We start from the raw sequence: 16,654 nt of genomic DNA, 5'->3' as shown, positions 1-16,654 counted from the left end.
AGATTATTCTATAAATTGGCTAAAATCTACAGCTCTTCCAATAAATTGCTCTTTTAACAATTCCCTTACTACACAACTGCAGTCAGGGAATATTACATATTTGGGTATCAATATTTCTCCTGAATGGCAGATTTAATTAAACTAAATCACATCCCACTTTTAAAGAGAGTTGGGGATGATCTTGCAAGATGGAAATCTCTACCCATATCTGTTATGGGAAGGGTAGCTTCAATTAAAATGATGGTTTTGCCTAGAATTAATTATTTATTCTCAATGATCCCAAATAAACCATCATCTGATTGGTTTAGATCCCTGGACTCCTTTATCTCTAAAGTTCTTTGGAAGGATAAACCCCCACGTATCAGCTTAAAAACATTACAGAAGACCAAAGATAAAGGAGGACTAGAGCTGCCTAACTTCTATCATTACTTCTTCGCCAATAGGTTACAATACATCTCAAAATGGATAAAACGTAACCCTCTTGATGAATCCTGGTTAGACGTAGAACAGGCACTATGCAACAATATAAAGATTTCGGACCTTCCATTCATTAGTTCAAACATAAAACGGCATATATGCTTCAAGAGCATCAATGTGAGCTCCTCTGACAGCATGGTGGGAGTTTCTTAAAATGATACAGTCTTCACTAATCCCATGCAAACGTACACCCATCTGGAACAACCCTGACATCCTACAACATAATAATATGATAAACTTTCCGGGTTGGGGGTGTAAAGGAATCAAATACCTGGAACACATATATGAGGAGATAAGACTTCATTCCATTTAACAGATTAATAATACAATATGGGATTGACAAGACTAAATTCTTGGAATATCAACAAATTAAATCTATAATAAAACATAAATTTAAGTTCAATAAAACTAGGTTGGAAATACCATCAAGGGTATTAGAGTTCCTTAATCTTCAACCTCCCAAATTATTGTCAAAAATCTACAGGGCATTGTCTAACATAGACAAATCAATAACCCTTCCCATTGTGAAATGGGAGACGGATCTGTCAGTCAACTTTGACCAAAACCTCTGGTCCCAGATATGTTTAAGAACTTTTAAAATGCTTAGAAATCCTAATTTACAATTGATACAATATAAAATTCTTCACAGAGTACACTATACAGGTTCACATGATTTGCACTGCCTTATGTATCGCAAAGAAAACTATACTTTTAAATTGGAAAAATAAAAATATTCTTTGCATTAACCAGTATAGAGACCTTTTGTTGGATCATATCAGTCTTGAGACAGCTTCTGCCTCCAAATTAGATCATTCTCTCTGGGCTCCTTTGATCGGTTCCATGACCTAGCGGGGGGTGGGGAGTAGCCTTCGATCGCGCCCTATGGGGCATGGTGGCCGGTTTGGGGTGGGTGTCAGGATTGTATCAAAACGGTGGTGCTGTTGCCATGCAGACACCTCTGACTGTGTAGAGACTGTATAGACATCCTTATGAGGCAGCCTATATACCAACAGAACTGCCCTCTCTGTCGTCACATGATTCTCAACACGATGGATGTGTATCTATGAGGGATCAGCAGAAATGGTTCCATGGACATTGACAGTAAAGAGTCATTTAGAGTAATTTACCACAACAGAAATGAGTTAAATGATAAGTCTGGTGATATTTTGTACCTCATTTGACGACAGCATAATCTCATAATTAACCCAAACACTGCTGTTCCTTGACTTTTTCACGCAGCTTCAAACATATTCATTCCACTTGTAAAAGTACGTTTGTATTTTTAAAATTGAAACGAATAGTTCTGAACCAGGACAAGCAGCTCGACTCCGAGCACACACAGGTGACACCAGATAAGATGTGAGCTTACTGCTCCTTCTGGATCGATTGAGTTTTCTAGAATGTCGCCAGACTTATTTTACTAAATTTGGCCTCAAATGTTTGCACTCTTTGAGAGCTGCAGAGGAAAACTAAAAGTATGTGCTGGGACCCAACTCTGTGCAGAATACTAACTGTATATAAGAAATTTTTGTAGTTGGTATACACTAAATCGTCATACTTCTCTAATTTAGGTAAATGCTACTTCTGAATGAATTTTGAGGCAGATGTCTTGTTTTTTTTTTTTTTTTTTTTTTTTTTTGCGGGGCTTGAGATAACGAAACAATGTGGATATAATGATATCGGTGCTTTCTAATTCATGGCGTGCACGTCATGCAAGATTGAAACAATAGCATTTATTGTCTTCACGGTAAAAGGGGTGGTGTATAAAGTGTAACTGTAACATAATGTATATATTAAAAAAAAAAGAGACAGATGCCAACCTGGAGCGATGGGCAGCCATGACGCGCCCGGGGAGCATGGGGGGTACGGTGCCTTGCTCAAGGGCACCTCAGCTGTGACAAGGAGGTTGACTGACACCCCTCCAGCTATCAGTTCCACCAATCTTTTTTGAGTGGCAAGAGTGGGAATCGAACCGCCAACCTTCCGATTATTGGACGACCGACTCTAACCACATCTAACCCCGAGGGAGCGGCCGTGGCTCAGAAGACCGGGGGAGAGAGACTCCCCCGGAGAGGGCAGCCAGAGATTGGCTGCAATAGGCCCCCCTGTTTCCTGGGATGGTAAAGAAATTGTGTCATCCATCTTCGACAGTAATTTATATTTTTTTGATAGGCAGGATACTCTGCAATGATCGCTGATGATCCAGAGCTTTTATTGGGGACTGGCTGGAAAATCTCAGTTCAGTTCAGAGCAAATGATGTGAACATGCATGCTCTCACATGCCAGCGCTCTGGATCACCTCTGGAACATTACAGGGTTCAAGTGCATGTGTGAAAGGGATGTTCATGACTTTACCGCCACTTTATGATCCCCGATGATGATGTTGAGACATTTTATATCTTTGTGATGTATTTGCTACCTGTGAGTGATTTTTGTTTTGTTATAAAGTTTTATGTACTTGTCACATGTATGGATGTGTGGTTGTGTTCTATTAACTCTGCTGTCTTGGTCAGGAGTCCCTTGTGAAAGGTTTTTAATTTTACTGGGGTGTAAATAAATGAAAATATTGAACATGTTACCTGGCAGAAGATGGGCAGAGCCAGTCGAGGTGAAACCATGTTGAGCTAACCCCTCCAGATGTTTCATGCCCCATTGTTGCATTCTGTCCTCGTCCGTTAATTGAGACTGGGGCAGCAACAGAGAAAGGCTGTAAGGCCATTCTGAAGCTGTTTTCTGAAGTAATGAAGGAGGACATTAACAGATAAGCTAATTTCTATTTCTTTACAAGTGAAAAAAAAAAGAAAAGGAAACATGCAGTTCATTTTTCAATTCTTCAAATTACTCGAAGCAACACATTTTAATCACCCTAGTCAAGAAACATGTGAAGAGAGATAAAAATGAAGCAACGTACCAGGTCAGAGTATTTGTGTTCAGAGAGATGAAGCTGCATTGCAATGAGTTTCTGTTTTTCCAGAGCAAGCTGAAAAAAACAACACGCATCGCTGAATTTAAGAGACTTTATTGTCATTGCACAGTTGTACAGTGTACACAAGCACAACGGAATTGGGGCACAGTTCTCCTCCCGGTGCAAACATGTCAGATAAATAATAAAATAAGTAAATACAGCCAAACACTCATACAGCCCGCATTAGTCTGTACAGTGTTACAGGCTACACAGTGCTTTTTCCTCTATTACACACACTTACACACTGATGGATGCATCAGAAGTAAAATGAGGTTTGGTATCTTGCCCAAGGACACTTCAACATGTGGTCTGGGGAAGCTGGGAATCAAACCACCAACATTCACAGTTACCTATAGAATTATCATTTTCTGGGGACACCAACCTTTATTCTACCTACATCATCAGACTTGTTCCTTCATTCTCATTCTCATTATAACAGCCTCTAAACTGGGTCACCAACCTCCTGTTCACAATGAACTGGTTGATTTTTAAAAGACTTACAGAAAAATACCCGGAAACCCAATGTTCATCTGTGGTAGCACCAGGGTCTTATCCCATCTGGTGTTTCTTTTCAGTGTAACTGCTGCAGCTGCTTGGAAATAAGGTTTTCAGTGTATGGCACAAGCACCAGAGGGCACTGTGAATTAAACATAGCATTTCCTTTTGCAGTGTATGTTAAAACAACTGATGCTGCCACACTTTACTCACAGGGATTTCTTAACAACACTACATGATTAAGGGTCATCATGAGTTGCTCCACTAATAGGGACCGTCTTTATGAGAGAACTTCCTGGAATGTGGATTATGATTAAAATACGCAATAAATTTCCCCTCTGTTATTTCGCCACCTTAATGTGGTAGAGGGGTTTGAGTATCCCCATGATCCTGAGAGCTGTGTTGTCTGGGGAGTTATTCCCTGGTAGGGTCTCCCATGGCAAACTGGTCTCTGGGGATGGGTCAGACTAAGAGCAATTCAAAGACCTCAATGGAGCGGCACCAGGAAAAGGGAAACCGGGGCACTCCACTGGAGTCAGGCCTGGGGGACAGTTCGCCAGCGAGTGCCTGGTGGCCAAGCCTTGGCTCCTGGGGCTCAGCCCGAAGAAGAGTCGGGAAGCCACCTCCACTTTCAGGGTGGAAATTCGGGTGCAGTTGGTTGCAGTGTAACCTGGGTGGCAGGCAAAGACGGGGGCCTGTGCGTGCCAACCTCTGGAAACTGGCTCTATGGACATAGAATGTCACTTCGCTGGCAGGGAAAGAGCCCGAGCTGGTGTGTAAGGTGGAGCAGTACCAACTAGATATAGTTGTGGTCACCTCCCTACACAGTGGTGGCTCTGGAACCAAACTCTAGGAGATAGGCTCGACTCTCTCATGCCCTGGAGTTGCCCATGGAGAGAGGTGTCGGGCAGGTGTGGGGATACTCACAAGCCCCTGGCTGAGTGCCTCCATTGTTGGAGCAACTTGGAGCTACAGGAGGTAAGATTCTGACTGTTGACTGTACGTATGCACCAAACAGCAGCTCAGATTACCCGGCTTTCTTGGAGTGCCTTGGTGGCGTCCTGGAGGATGTGTCACTTGGGGATTCCATTGTTCTTCTAGGGGACTTCAGTGCCCATGTTGGCAATGATGGAGTAACCTGGAGAGGCGCGTTTGGGAGGAATGGAAGAATTGGTCTGTTTGCTTCTTTCACTGTCATGAATCCCTTCAAGTCCACAATAGCATCCGGTATGCTGTCTGTTAGCCATGTCTCCGTTAGGATAAATTGCTCTTTAAAGTTCAATGTATCCTGGGGCAACATTTAAAAAATTCTACCATGAAAGGAGTAGGAAAAAGGTAAAGCAGTAAAAACAAACTCGGGTCAAAGCCTGTGGAGTAGCAGACCAGGGTGGTGGTTCTCATTTTTAAGACAGGGGACCAGAGAGTGTGTTCCAACTATAGGGGGACCACTCTACTCAGCCTCCCCAGAAAGGTTTATTTTAGGGTGTTGGAGAGGAGGCTACGACCTTGGATTGGATCTTGGATCCAAACCTTGGATTCAGGAGGAGCAGTGTGTTTTTTCTTTTCCATGGTCGTTGACAGTTGACCAGATCTTTTTCTTTGCAGAGTTACTGATGGGTCATCTTTGTTTGACCATCCAGTCTACGTGTGATTTGTAGACTGTAGAAAAGGGGTTACAACCGTGTTCTCCAAAGGAATTCTATGGGGGGAGCTGAAGGAGTATGGGGTATCAGAGCTGCTTTTACGAGCTTTGGTTATACAGGGACGCAAAAACTGTGTCTTCATTCTTTTCTTTTTTTTTTACCCCTTGTCCTGTCCAGCATTATGGTACCAGAATTTTAATCCGAATACCGTTTATGCCGAACACATTTCCTATGCCAAGGGAAGCTTTCTTTATGTAAAGCTCCCCTTGATGCCCATCAACGGCACTAAATCAAACTTGTTTGAAGTGCATGTTGGAATCTACCAGGGCTGCCCCTTGTCACCGATCCAGTTTGTGATTTTCATGGACAGGATCTGGAGGTGCAGTCGTGGAGAGGAGGGTGTCTGGTTTGGAAACCTTTGGGTAACTGGGTTTCTTGTTCATGAGTGATGGCAGGTTGGAGCGAGAGATGGACAGATAGATTGGGGCTCTGTCAGTACTAATGAGGCCGCTCCTGGTCGCCTGCCTTTAGAGGTTTTCCAGGCACGTCCTACTAGGAGGAAGCCCCGGGGCAGACCCAGGACTGGAGGACTTGGAGGGATTATATGTCCTTTCAAGCCTGGGATTGCCAATGACTTTGATCCCCTGGGAGGAGCTGACTTTAGTATGCTGGTAGCCTACTGCATGGGCAGACTGGCCTTGTTTAGATTAGATGGCTCGGATCTGTTAACTTTAACTTTAAACTCAGGCTTCATGAGGGAAAGCTCAAAATTCTGACTGTGTTTTGAATGCAATGAAAGCTCAACGCGGTGCAAGCAGTTTACAGACCCAAACAAAATCAGCAGCAGTAGTTCATTCACGCGTAGTAATGAGGTATTCCATTTTTACAACAAAAAGAATTGCAACTCCCAACATTCGGGCTACGTTACTTAACCTGCCCTCAATAACTAAGATGGTGGTAGTCAAACAACAGTGAAATAATCTTCAGTTGTCTTATGTTCACACAGAACTGTCCAACTTTAGTCAGTGGAATGCCGCAGTGTTTGTTTGACTGAAATATCACGAAATACATTCTCACAATAACAAGAAGAATAATGAGAAGACTAGCTGGTGAAAGGCAGTCATGTTCAAGGTAAACAGCAACACAAAATGTGCATTTATGTTGTGTACAGTGACACATACTTTACTTGTTGAATCACTATATAAGAATAATACTGCTTTCTCTGTAAGAGAGCAAAATGTTCCCAAGCTTTTAGTCATTTTCACAGAAGGGCGTGATAGTGTTTGGACTGCCTTTTTATGTCGTTTTTGTCCCTATTGAATCGGAGTTGGGCTGAAGTTGAAAAGCTTTATATCGCTGATTCCCTACTTTAAAATCTCTCAGTGGTGTGTTAACTAGAAAAGAAATGTATCTCAGGTGTTTATCATCATAAAACTTACGGATACTCATTTTGGCCTTACATTGGTGGAGCAGATATTGACTTTGGTTTGAGTTTGGTTTTTCATGGGGGAATCTCTTGAATTTAACCTGGGACTTAGAAAAATGAAAATACATATACAGTAACTGAGATCCTTACAGATATGAGGGTGAGAGAGTTTGCATTAGAATTTTTACATTACTTTGTACAGTAGCATTTATTGTGTAACTGGAAACTTTCTAGGATTCTATATTTCCCACCTGACGCTCCATGTACTGGACAATATCCTGCTGGACCCTCCACTGGGTTATGCTTCTGTCACTATGTCTGTGTTCAGAGTGGAGATGTCTGCAAGACAAAACAGAATCAAATTATTAGGCCAAAATTAAAAATAAATTCAGACATTATTAAGAAAGTAACTAATTAAGAATATCAGGGAAAAGAGGTCTATTGTAAAATGATGCAGTCTGCTGTTTGTCTGAAGCAAAAATGTGATAGCATATATGAAGGATAAGGCTGTATTATGCATTACCAACTGAAAGCATGTCGGTTACCATGTTAATGCAATGAAGAGCCTACAGTATGTGCTACGGTAACTGCAGAGCTTCTTTGGTGGGAGCAGATTTGGGTATTTAAGTATTCCTTGTTTTTGTACAATTTCCATCACGAGCTGTGCTCAAAAAGGTTGATACAAGGTTAAAACCCATATCAGAACATCTTCTTAATATTTAAAAAAATATTTAATCACATAATATTTTGGAATTTGAAATTAAAATGTCGTCTGGGTTTCTCTGCTCAAGCTGCTGCCCCCGCGACCCGATCCCCGGACAAGCGGCAGATAATGGATGGATGGATGGAAATTAAAATGCTAACATTTCCTCAAAGTAAACAAAATGCAGTACACTGCAGCACAGTGACCAAACTTTTCAAACGATTGTTGAATTATTGAATGACAGTCAGATATGTTTCAGATGTGACATTAGTTCAACATCAGTCAAGCAGTTTGAATTTAGTTTCAGTATGAGGCATCAACATCAATTCAACACTTCTGCTTGACAAAAGTCAAATATTTTTATCTTAGTTTGTTATTTGGAATATCAACAGAATCTGAGAAACAATGGCATCTTTACAGCCAATCTACATCCAACACATGGTAACAAAAGTTACCATGGCGATCCAGCCCGTTTAAAAGAGAGCCTCCTTCCTGACACTGAAAACTCGAACTTAAAGGGGAAGTTAGGTTTTTTAAACCTGGACCTTATTTCCGGCATAAAATACGTTCATCTGCTCCCCGATAACAGTTTGGTGAAAGTCGGCGTCCTTCAGAAGATATTTAGATCACTGGAGATCAGCGTGTATCCATATAACAGAGAGAACAGGGCAGAGACAGTACAGCCTCTGAATAAGGCATTATCTGTCTTTATTTCACCAATACTTTAAGACCAATGAATGAATAAACGACTACTATTGCACTGTTAGCTTGTAGCTGCCATATTGTTCTTATTGGGGGCTATAGGGGGGCTTTCTACACTCGCGTCTACTGGGATGACGCCATCAATGCACGCCACTGCAGCCTCACTTCCCAGTACATCCCTCTGAGGTCCTCTCTGCTCTCTGGGTGGTCATTGGCCACTGGTTCTGTGTTTCTAATTAAGCCATCTGCATCCCTCTGCCTGATCATCATATGATGAGCTATTATCTGCATCTCTCTTCAACACATTCTCAACATTGTTACTTGTGTTTCTCCTGTTCAGTTCAGTAAAGATAAATCAGTTGGGAAATAAAGGTGTAATTTACAAAATCTTACTTTCATAAGCAAAATGTTTTAAACTCACGAATTCACAGATTAAAACAGCAATATTTGTAAAAAGATAAACTTGTTTCATAATTCTATCGATGAATTGAATTGTTCTTGATCAACACACTTTTTGTCCTTCTCTTTTGCAGCAATGACTGCGGTGTCAGGGAGGACTGGATTCAATGAGGATTTAAGGGTCAGAGCAGTGGGGCAAAGCCAGCAGCCCATCACCCAAACCACAGCCATTCTTGGGGGATTGATACGATAAGCTAGCAGGGCAAGATAAGGATCTGTGGCATTTATGAGGAGATTTTTTAACACAGTGAACTGTCTGCTCTGCGTCTCTGTTGTTCACATATGTAAATCCATATTTAGCAGTGAAAGATAACATCTTTCTCTCTGAGGATTGTGGTCCATGGTTAGCAATTCTGATCTGTGAATATCAACTAGAGGTACTCAGTGATATCAGAGGACTTTATGTGGTTGAGGTTTGCCACTTCCATTCATCTTTGGCAATACTACACTACCAGTAGGTATGTTTTCCCTTTGAATGTGAACATACACTATACTGCCAAAAGTATTGGCTCATCTGCCTTTACATGTATATGAACTTCAGTAACATCCCATTCTTAATCCAGAGGGTTTAATATGACGTCGGCCCACCCTTTGCAGCTTTAACAGTTTCAACTCTTCTGGGCAAGCTTTATACAAGGTTTAGGAGTGTTTATGGGAGTTTTTGACCATTCTTGACCAGGCCAGTCAAGTTCTTCCACACCAAACTGGCTCATCCATGTCTTTATGGACCTTGCTTTGTGCACTGGTGCGCAGTCATGTTGGAACAGGAAGGGGTCATCCCCAAACTGTTTCCACAAAGTTGGGAGAATGAAATGGTCCAAAATCTCTTGGTATGAAGCATTCAGAGTTCCTTTCACTGGAACTAAGGGGCCAAGCCCAGCTCCTGAAAACAACCCCACACCATGATCCCCCCTCCACCAAAATTTACACTTGGCACAATGCAGTCAGACAAGTACCGTTCCCCTGGCAACCGCCAAACCCAGACTCCTCCATCAGATTGCCAGATGGAGAAGCCTGATTGGTCACTCCAGAGAAGGCGTCTCCACAGCTCTAGAGTCCAGTGGCGGCGAGCTTTACACCGCTGCATCCTACGCTTTGCATTGCACTTGGTGATGCAGTTGCCATGGAAACCCATTCCATGAAGCTCTCTGTGCACTGTTCTTGAGCTAATCTGAAGACCACATGAAGGTTGGAGGTCTGTAGCGACTGAAGTTGGCGACCTCTGAGCACTATGAGCCTCAGCATCCTCTGACCCCGCTCTGTCATTTTACCTGGCCCATCACTTCCTGGCTGAGCTGCTGTCGTTCCCAATCACTTCCACTTTGTTATAACACCACTGACAGCTGACTGTGGAATATGTAGCAGAGAGGAAATTTCCCGTCTGGACTTGTTGCACAGGTGGCATCCTATCATGGTACCACGCAGGAATTCACTGAGCTCCTGAGAGCGAAACATTCTTTCACAGATGTTTGTAGAAGCAGTCTGCCTGCCGAGGGGCTTGGATTTATACACCTGTGGCCACGGAAGTGACTGGAACACCTGAATTAAATTATTTGGATGGGTGAGTGAATACTTTTGGCAATATAGTGTATCTTCCCTCAGCTTTTTCCAGGACCTGTCTGGGAAAATCTGTTGTTATCAGCAGGTGAGTATAATTAGTAGTTCCTTACAACTTCAAAACAAGTTCATACAGCTGCTGCCCTAAACCAGGCCACAGCTGACTTCTCAGTGTATACTCACTGACCCGCCTCTGTTCCTCCTGTTAAAAAGACTGTAGTTTCTGAAGGTTGCAGGGATCATACGTTTTTTAGGAGGAGACAACCATGCACAGCAACAAAGACAAGCTCTGCCCAGTACAGCTTGACACCAGTTCTCTGACATTTCTATCACCTTGGCGCACACACTGCCTGATCTGAAATGCTGTCACATATGGTTTAAGTAAGAAACACAAGAAGTAGGGTTCAATTCTGTCACGCCATGGGACTCTGTTTAAGTTTTATGTTTTAGTTATCATGTTTTAGGTCACGTTTTGGTTCTTAGTCCATGTTTAGTTTTTAGTTTTGCCATGTTTTAGTTTCCCTGCACTTAGTTCATTCACTGCACCTGTTTATTCCCCACCAGCTGCACCTTGTCCCCAATCACTCTCACTCCCTATTTAGTTTGCAGTCTCCCCTGTTTTGTCGCTGGATCTTTTCATGTCTACTCACCCAGGCTACCAGTTTTGCCCAAGATGAGTATTTATATATTCTATGCCATGCCAAGTGTTTTTGTTTGTTTTTTCCTCCGCTACGTTTTTGATTCCGGCTCAGCCGCGCTTTGTGTTGATACTTTGTTTTTGGTGAATAAACCCAGTTTTCTTTCTTAAGTCCGCATCCGTGTCCTTCCCTTAAATCCCAACCTGACAAATTCTTCATGAGCTTGAGGTCTTCAATCCATCGCTACATATGCAGTTTATATAAACGTTTTATTAGTGGAGCTAAGGTGTCAAAGCTTGGGCCACAAGAGACTCAACTGTCACTTTTGTCTGGTCTCAAGGTCAAAATGCCAGTCAAAGAGAAAGTCTCTGTTTTCAGGCCCTTCTATTTCATCCTTACTGACCGCCAGAGGCGGTGCTTTCAAGCACTGAATGATACATCTCGCGCATGCGCAGGTTGAGTGTTTATACCAACAATGTCACTCGTGACCCCCTGATGACCCCGGAGAGCCTATATCTTCCGGTGACATCAGCGGATCTGTTCCTTTCATCTTCTCGCTCGCAGGTATTACCGCGTCTACATACGAGACGAATTTCTCAAACCATACTTACTGCTTCATTGTTCGCTGCTGGTGGTCTCGCAACGTTCCGTCGAAGCTGCGAGCTGCTCGCCCTTCAGGGACCGCAACGAACTCCGCCGAGAGGTCTGTTACCTTGTTTTTTCCTAGGCTGATGAAGTGTACTGCCGGTTGTTACAAGCGCCGGTCTAGGCAGCGTGTTCGCTCCTTCTCCCGGTGCTGTGCACCCGCAAGTAAGTAACAGCCTTTCTTTTTTTTGTGAAGTTATAGTTACGTTGTTGCTGAAGGCTATGTGTTTGCTAGCCCTCTCCCGGCATCTGTAACCTGCCTATGTTAAAGCGCGGCCAACTCGGTTGTGCCGGTTTTTTCTCTGTTGCAACTTCTTTTGTTTGCTGCTATTGTTCTGCCCCTCTCCTGGTGAAGGCGGCGTGTGCGCCCCCCGCTCCCAGCACAGGTGGCCTATAGTGGTTGTCGGTGAAGGCACCGTTTGCGACTCCCTCTCCCAGCATCCACCTACAGATAAAAAAAAAATAAATAAATAAAAAAACACAACTAGGCCCTCTCCTGGTGAAGGCGGCGTGTGCGCACCCCGCTCACAGCACAGGTGGCCTATAGTGATTGTCGGTGACGGCGGCGTTCGCTGCCCCCCTCTCCCAGCATCCGTCTATAGATAAATAAACAATAGCCCCTCTCCTGGTGAAGGCAGCGTGTGCGCTTCCCGCTCCCAGCACAGGTGGCCTATAGTTGGTTGTCAGTGAAGGCACCGTTTGCGACTCCCTCTCCCAGCATCCATCTATAGATAAGTACATAATAAAAACATAACTAGCCCCTCTCCTGGTGAAGGCGGCGTGTGCGCTCCCTGCTCCCAGCACAGGTGGCCTATAGTTGGTTGTCGGTGAAGGCACCGTTTGCGACTCCCTCTCCCAGCATCCATCTATAGATAAGTAAATAAATAAATAAATACATGCATATTTATATATATAGCTGGTGGTCCCAACATGGATGACAACCACTCCTGCTCGGCCTGTATGGCTCCTCTACAGCTTGAGGATGGCCATGACTTGTGTCCCTCGTGCCTTGGCCTCGGACATCTGAGGCAGGGTCTTTCAGACAAGTCCTGCATGAACTGTGGTATCTTGCCTCATGCTGTCAGAGTTGCTAGGCTGGCTGAGGTAGAGCGCCTGTTGGGCCCTCCCTTGTCTCCCCAGTTGACCCCTGACCAGCGGCTGGTCCCGGTTCGGTCTAGCCAACCCTGGCGTCGGCCTGCTGAGACTGCAGGCCCCACCTCCGGGAAGAGGGCTAAGGGGTCCGGGCTTACTTCCAGAGTGGATCAGCTAACAGCGGAGCTTGACAGCATGAGGTCCCTCCTCCTGGCCCTCCAACCTGGGGCTGGGGCAACCCGGCCAGGTGCTCTTGTTCCTCCGATGGCCTCCGTCGGGTCGGAGGAGAATGCGTTTTCCATAGCAGCTTCGGCTACTATGTTTCAGGACTACGCGTCGGGCGTGCTCCCAGAAGACGAAGCCTCCCGTCCCTCTGCAGCGGGCTCCCTTTCTTCGGCCTGTAGCTCTGCGGGTGGTATCGAGGACTGCTCTATGGGAGCCGCCATTCGTACGGCTCTAGCCAGGCTGCAGCTGGACGTGCCGCAGGCTCAGCCAGCTTTGGCCAGTACCTTTTTCAGGCACTCCTCACCCCCCGCTGAGTTAACTATGCCTCCATCAGAGGAGTATCTGAGGGAATTGCAGACATTCTGGAGGGACCCTAGGGCCCCTGCTCGTCCAACGGCTGATGCTCGGGCCCTGGCAGCCATGCAGGACGCATCCAAGTTCGGCCTGGACCGCATGCCAGCGGTTGAGCCCACCATAGCCGCCCTGATCGTCTCACCCGATGAGGCTCTGAGACAGGAGGCGAGGTGTCCTCGCCCCCAGTGCTGGGTTACGGATGAGTTGCTGTCGAGGGCCTATGATGCGGCGGCACGCATGGCTCGCATAGGTAATTCCATGTCCCACCTACTGCTCGCCCTGTCATCATCCCTGCAGGAGACTGAGCTGGACACTTCTGTCCACAGTGTTACTCTCTACAGTGTTACTCTCTGCAGTGTTACTCTCTACAGGCCTTTGCACTGATGTCTAGGGAGTTGGGGCTGGTGATGTCAACCCTTGTTCAGGCTCGCTGCCAGGTCTGGCTGGTGCAGTCCCCTCTCTCGGAGGCCTGCAGAAGAACCCTCCGCAGCGTTCCGGTGGAGCCGGGGGAGCTGTTTGGTTCCGCGGCTCTGGAAGCCCTCAAGCGCACGATCCAAGCTGGAAAGACCCGACAGCAGCTGTCTGGGCTTCACAGCAGTGCGCCGCCTCCTGGCAACCCTAGGGGCTGTCCAGCTGCCCCACAGCGCAGCACCCACTCACAGGCCAGGGGCCTCCCTAGTCATGCCCACAGCCTGCTCAGCGGCAGGCGCAGACCTTTCGGGCACCTGAGCGACTGCCCCCTAGGCAACCTCAGGTCTCACGTACTGCCCGTCATACCCCTGGGGCGTTTAGAGGTCGGGGGCCCGGGGTTAGTTGGCCCCCGACCCATGGCCGAGTCAGGATGACTATCATCCGCGACCCGGCGAAAGCCCGAGCCCTCGCCCAGGGACTGTTCGTCCTCCTGGGCAAGGGTGCCATCGAATCGGTAGATCCCCTGTTGCACCCTGGGGGGTTCTACTCGACTTACTTTCTGGTAGCAAAGAAAGATGGCGGATTCCGTCCTATCCTCGACCTCAGGAACCTCAACAGGTTCCTGAAGGTCTTGAGGTTCCATATGCTGACCACTGCAGAGGTTCTGTGTACGGTCTCCAGAGGGGAGTGGTTTACCTCAATAGACCTGGAGGATGCCTACTTTCACGTTCCTGTGGCGCCACACCATCGGCAGTTTCTGCGATTCGCCTTTCAGGGGCGTCATTTCCAGTTCAGGTGGCTCCCGTTTGGTCTCTCCCTCTCCCCACGGGTGTTCACCAGGTGTGTGACGGCAGCCCTCTCACACCTACAGTCGCGGGGCATGAAGATCTTGCCGTATCTGGACGACTGGCTCGTCTGTGCGCCATCCCAGTCTCAGGTGGCCCTCGACATGACGTGTCTTCTTTCCCATGTGGCCCGTTTGGGCCTCAGGGTGAATTTTACAAAGAGTGGCCTGGCCCCATCACAGAGCACGGTTTTTCTTGGGGTGACTCTCGATGTGGTCACCATGAAGACCTGCCCGTCGCCACGGCGGGTGGACGACATCCTCCGCCGCCTCCTCCCGTTTCGGGAAGGCAGGCGGTTCCACTACGTGGAGTTCTTACGCGTCCTGGGAAAACTGACAGCTGCGGCTGCCGTGGTCCCTTTAGGATTGCTGTCGCTGCGTCCCCTCCAGAGGTGGTTGCACAGCTTTCACCTGGATGCCAAGAGACACCGGCACAGGAGGCTCAGGGTGTCCCACCGTTGCCTTCTTGCCCTGGCCCCGTGGAGGAAGCGTTCGTTTCTCCTCCAGGGCATGCCCATGGGCTCCATTGCATCCCGTCGGGAGACAGTCATGACGGATGCCTCCCTCTAGAGGTGGGGCACCGTGTGGCAAAACCAAACAGCTCAGGGGCTGTGGCTGGCGCGGGACCGCTCGCAGCAATTCAACGCACTAGAGCTGCGGGCTGTACACAGAGCGTTGCAGGCTTTCCTCCCTTTCTTGAGGGGCCGACATGTACTTGTGCGGTCGGACAATGTTTCGGCCGTCTCCCACATAAACCACCAAGGTGGCACCAGGTCTGTACTGCTGCTGCAGGCATCTCTGGACCTCCTGCTGTGGGCAGCACCACGCCTAGCCAGCCTGAGGGCAATGTATTTGCCCGGGGAACAAAACCAGACGGCGGACTTGCTCTCCCGTTGCAAGCCTCCGCCGGGGGAGTGGCAGCTTCATCCGGAGGTGGTTCTCAATATCTGGGCCACCTTTAGCAGAGCAAACGTGGACCTCTTTGCCTCGACCCATTGCCCCCTCTGGTTCTCCCGGACAGAGGAGAGCAGTCCTCTGGGACAGGATGCTCTTGCCCACGACTGGCCAGAGGTTCTCCTCTATGCTTTCCTGCCGATCCCTCTGATAGTCCCAACACTACAGAGGGTCCTCCAGCAGGGCCACAGGCTGCTGTTGGTAGCCCCCTTTTGGCCAGGGAGGACGTGGTTCCCACTGCTGCACAGGCTCTGCAGCGGTTCCTCGTGGCGCCTCCCCGACAGGAGGGATCTCCTGTCTCAGTTGCAGGGTCAAATCTGGCATCCGATCCCTGTGCTCTGTCCTGTCCCTAAGATTCTGGAGTTCCTCCAGTCACTCCTGGATGGCGGCCAGTCCCCCGCTACCCTGAGGGTGTATGTGGCAGCCATTTCCTCTCGGCATGCTCGAGTGGATAACGGCACGGTGGGGAGCCACAGGTTGGTGTCCTTTTTCCTGAAAGGTGCGCAGCAGTTGCACCCCCGACGAGTGCGGCGCACCCCGCCATGGGATCTGCACCTGGTGCTCGGCGCTCTGTGCTCACCTCCCTTTGAACCCCTTGCTCAGGCAGGGCTGAGGTGGGTCTCCGCTAAGACTGCCTTTCTCTTCGCCATCGCATCAGCGAAGCGCGTCGGGGAGCTGCATGCTCTGTCGGTGAGCGACTCCTGCATGAGGTGGCTCGGGGGTTTCCCTATGGCCAAACTCCGCCTTTCTCCCGAAGGTTCTGTCTTCGTCGAACCTCAACAGACCTATCCACCTGGCACAGTTTGTATCCCCGGAGGGGGAGGACAGGTTACGACTACTGTGCCCTGTGCGAGCTCTGAGAGCCTACGTGGCCGCGACTGCCGATGTCAGGCAGTCGGATCAGCTCTTCCTCTGCTATGGTGGCCCTCGGAGGGGCTGTGCGCTCTCTAAACAGCGACTGTCCCACTGGGTGGTGGACGCCATCACCCAGGCATATAAAGGAAGTGGGCACCCCCCGCCAGCTGGGGTGAGCTGCCACTCCACCAGAGCTGTCTCGACATCAT

At 47.5% G+C, this 16,654-nt stretch overlaps 1 protein-coding gene across 3 annotated transcripts in view; it reads right to left on the bottom strand.

Moving 5' to 3' along the window:
• Positions 1 to 16,654, bottom strand: part of LOC142390069 (forkhead box protein P1-B-like) — a 58,426-nt gene that overhangs the window by 15,079 nt on the left and 26,693 nt on the right. For all 3 annotated transcript variants that reach the window (XM_075475425.1, XM_075475427.1, XM_075475428.1), the window contains 3 exons: positions 7,258 to 7,345; positions 3,389 to 3,457; positions 3,057 to 3,210 (listed from right to left, as the gene is read on the bottom strand). In XM_075475425.1, coding sequence (XP_075331540.1) covers positions 3,057 to 3,210; positions 3,389 to 3,457; positions 7,258 to 7,345 — 311 coding nt within the window. The remainder of the gene's footprint in view (positions 1 to 3,056; positions 3,211 to 3,388; positions 3,458 to 7,257; positions 7,346 to 16,654) is intronic.

This window comes from Odontesthes bonariensis, chromosome 10, assembly GCF_027942865.1.
Source record: "Odontesthes bonariensis isolate fOdoBon6 chromosome 10, fOdoBon6.hap1, whole genome shotgun sequence".
In the NCBI taxonomy this organism is placed as follows: domain Eukaryota; kingdom Metazoa; phylum Chordata; class Actinopteri; order Atheriniformes; family Atherinopsidae; genus Odontesthes; species Odontesthes bonariensis.
This window is presented reverse-complemented; position numbering and strand designations above follow the sequence as displayed.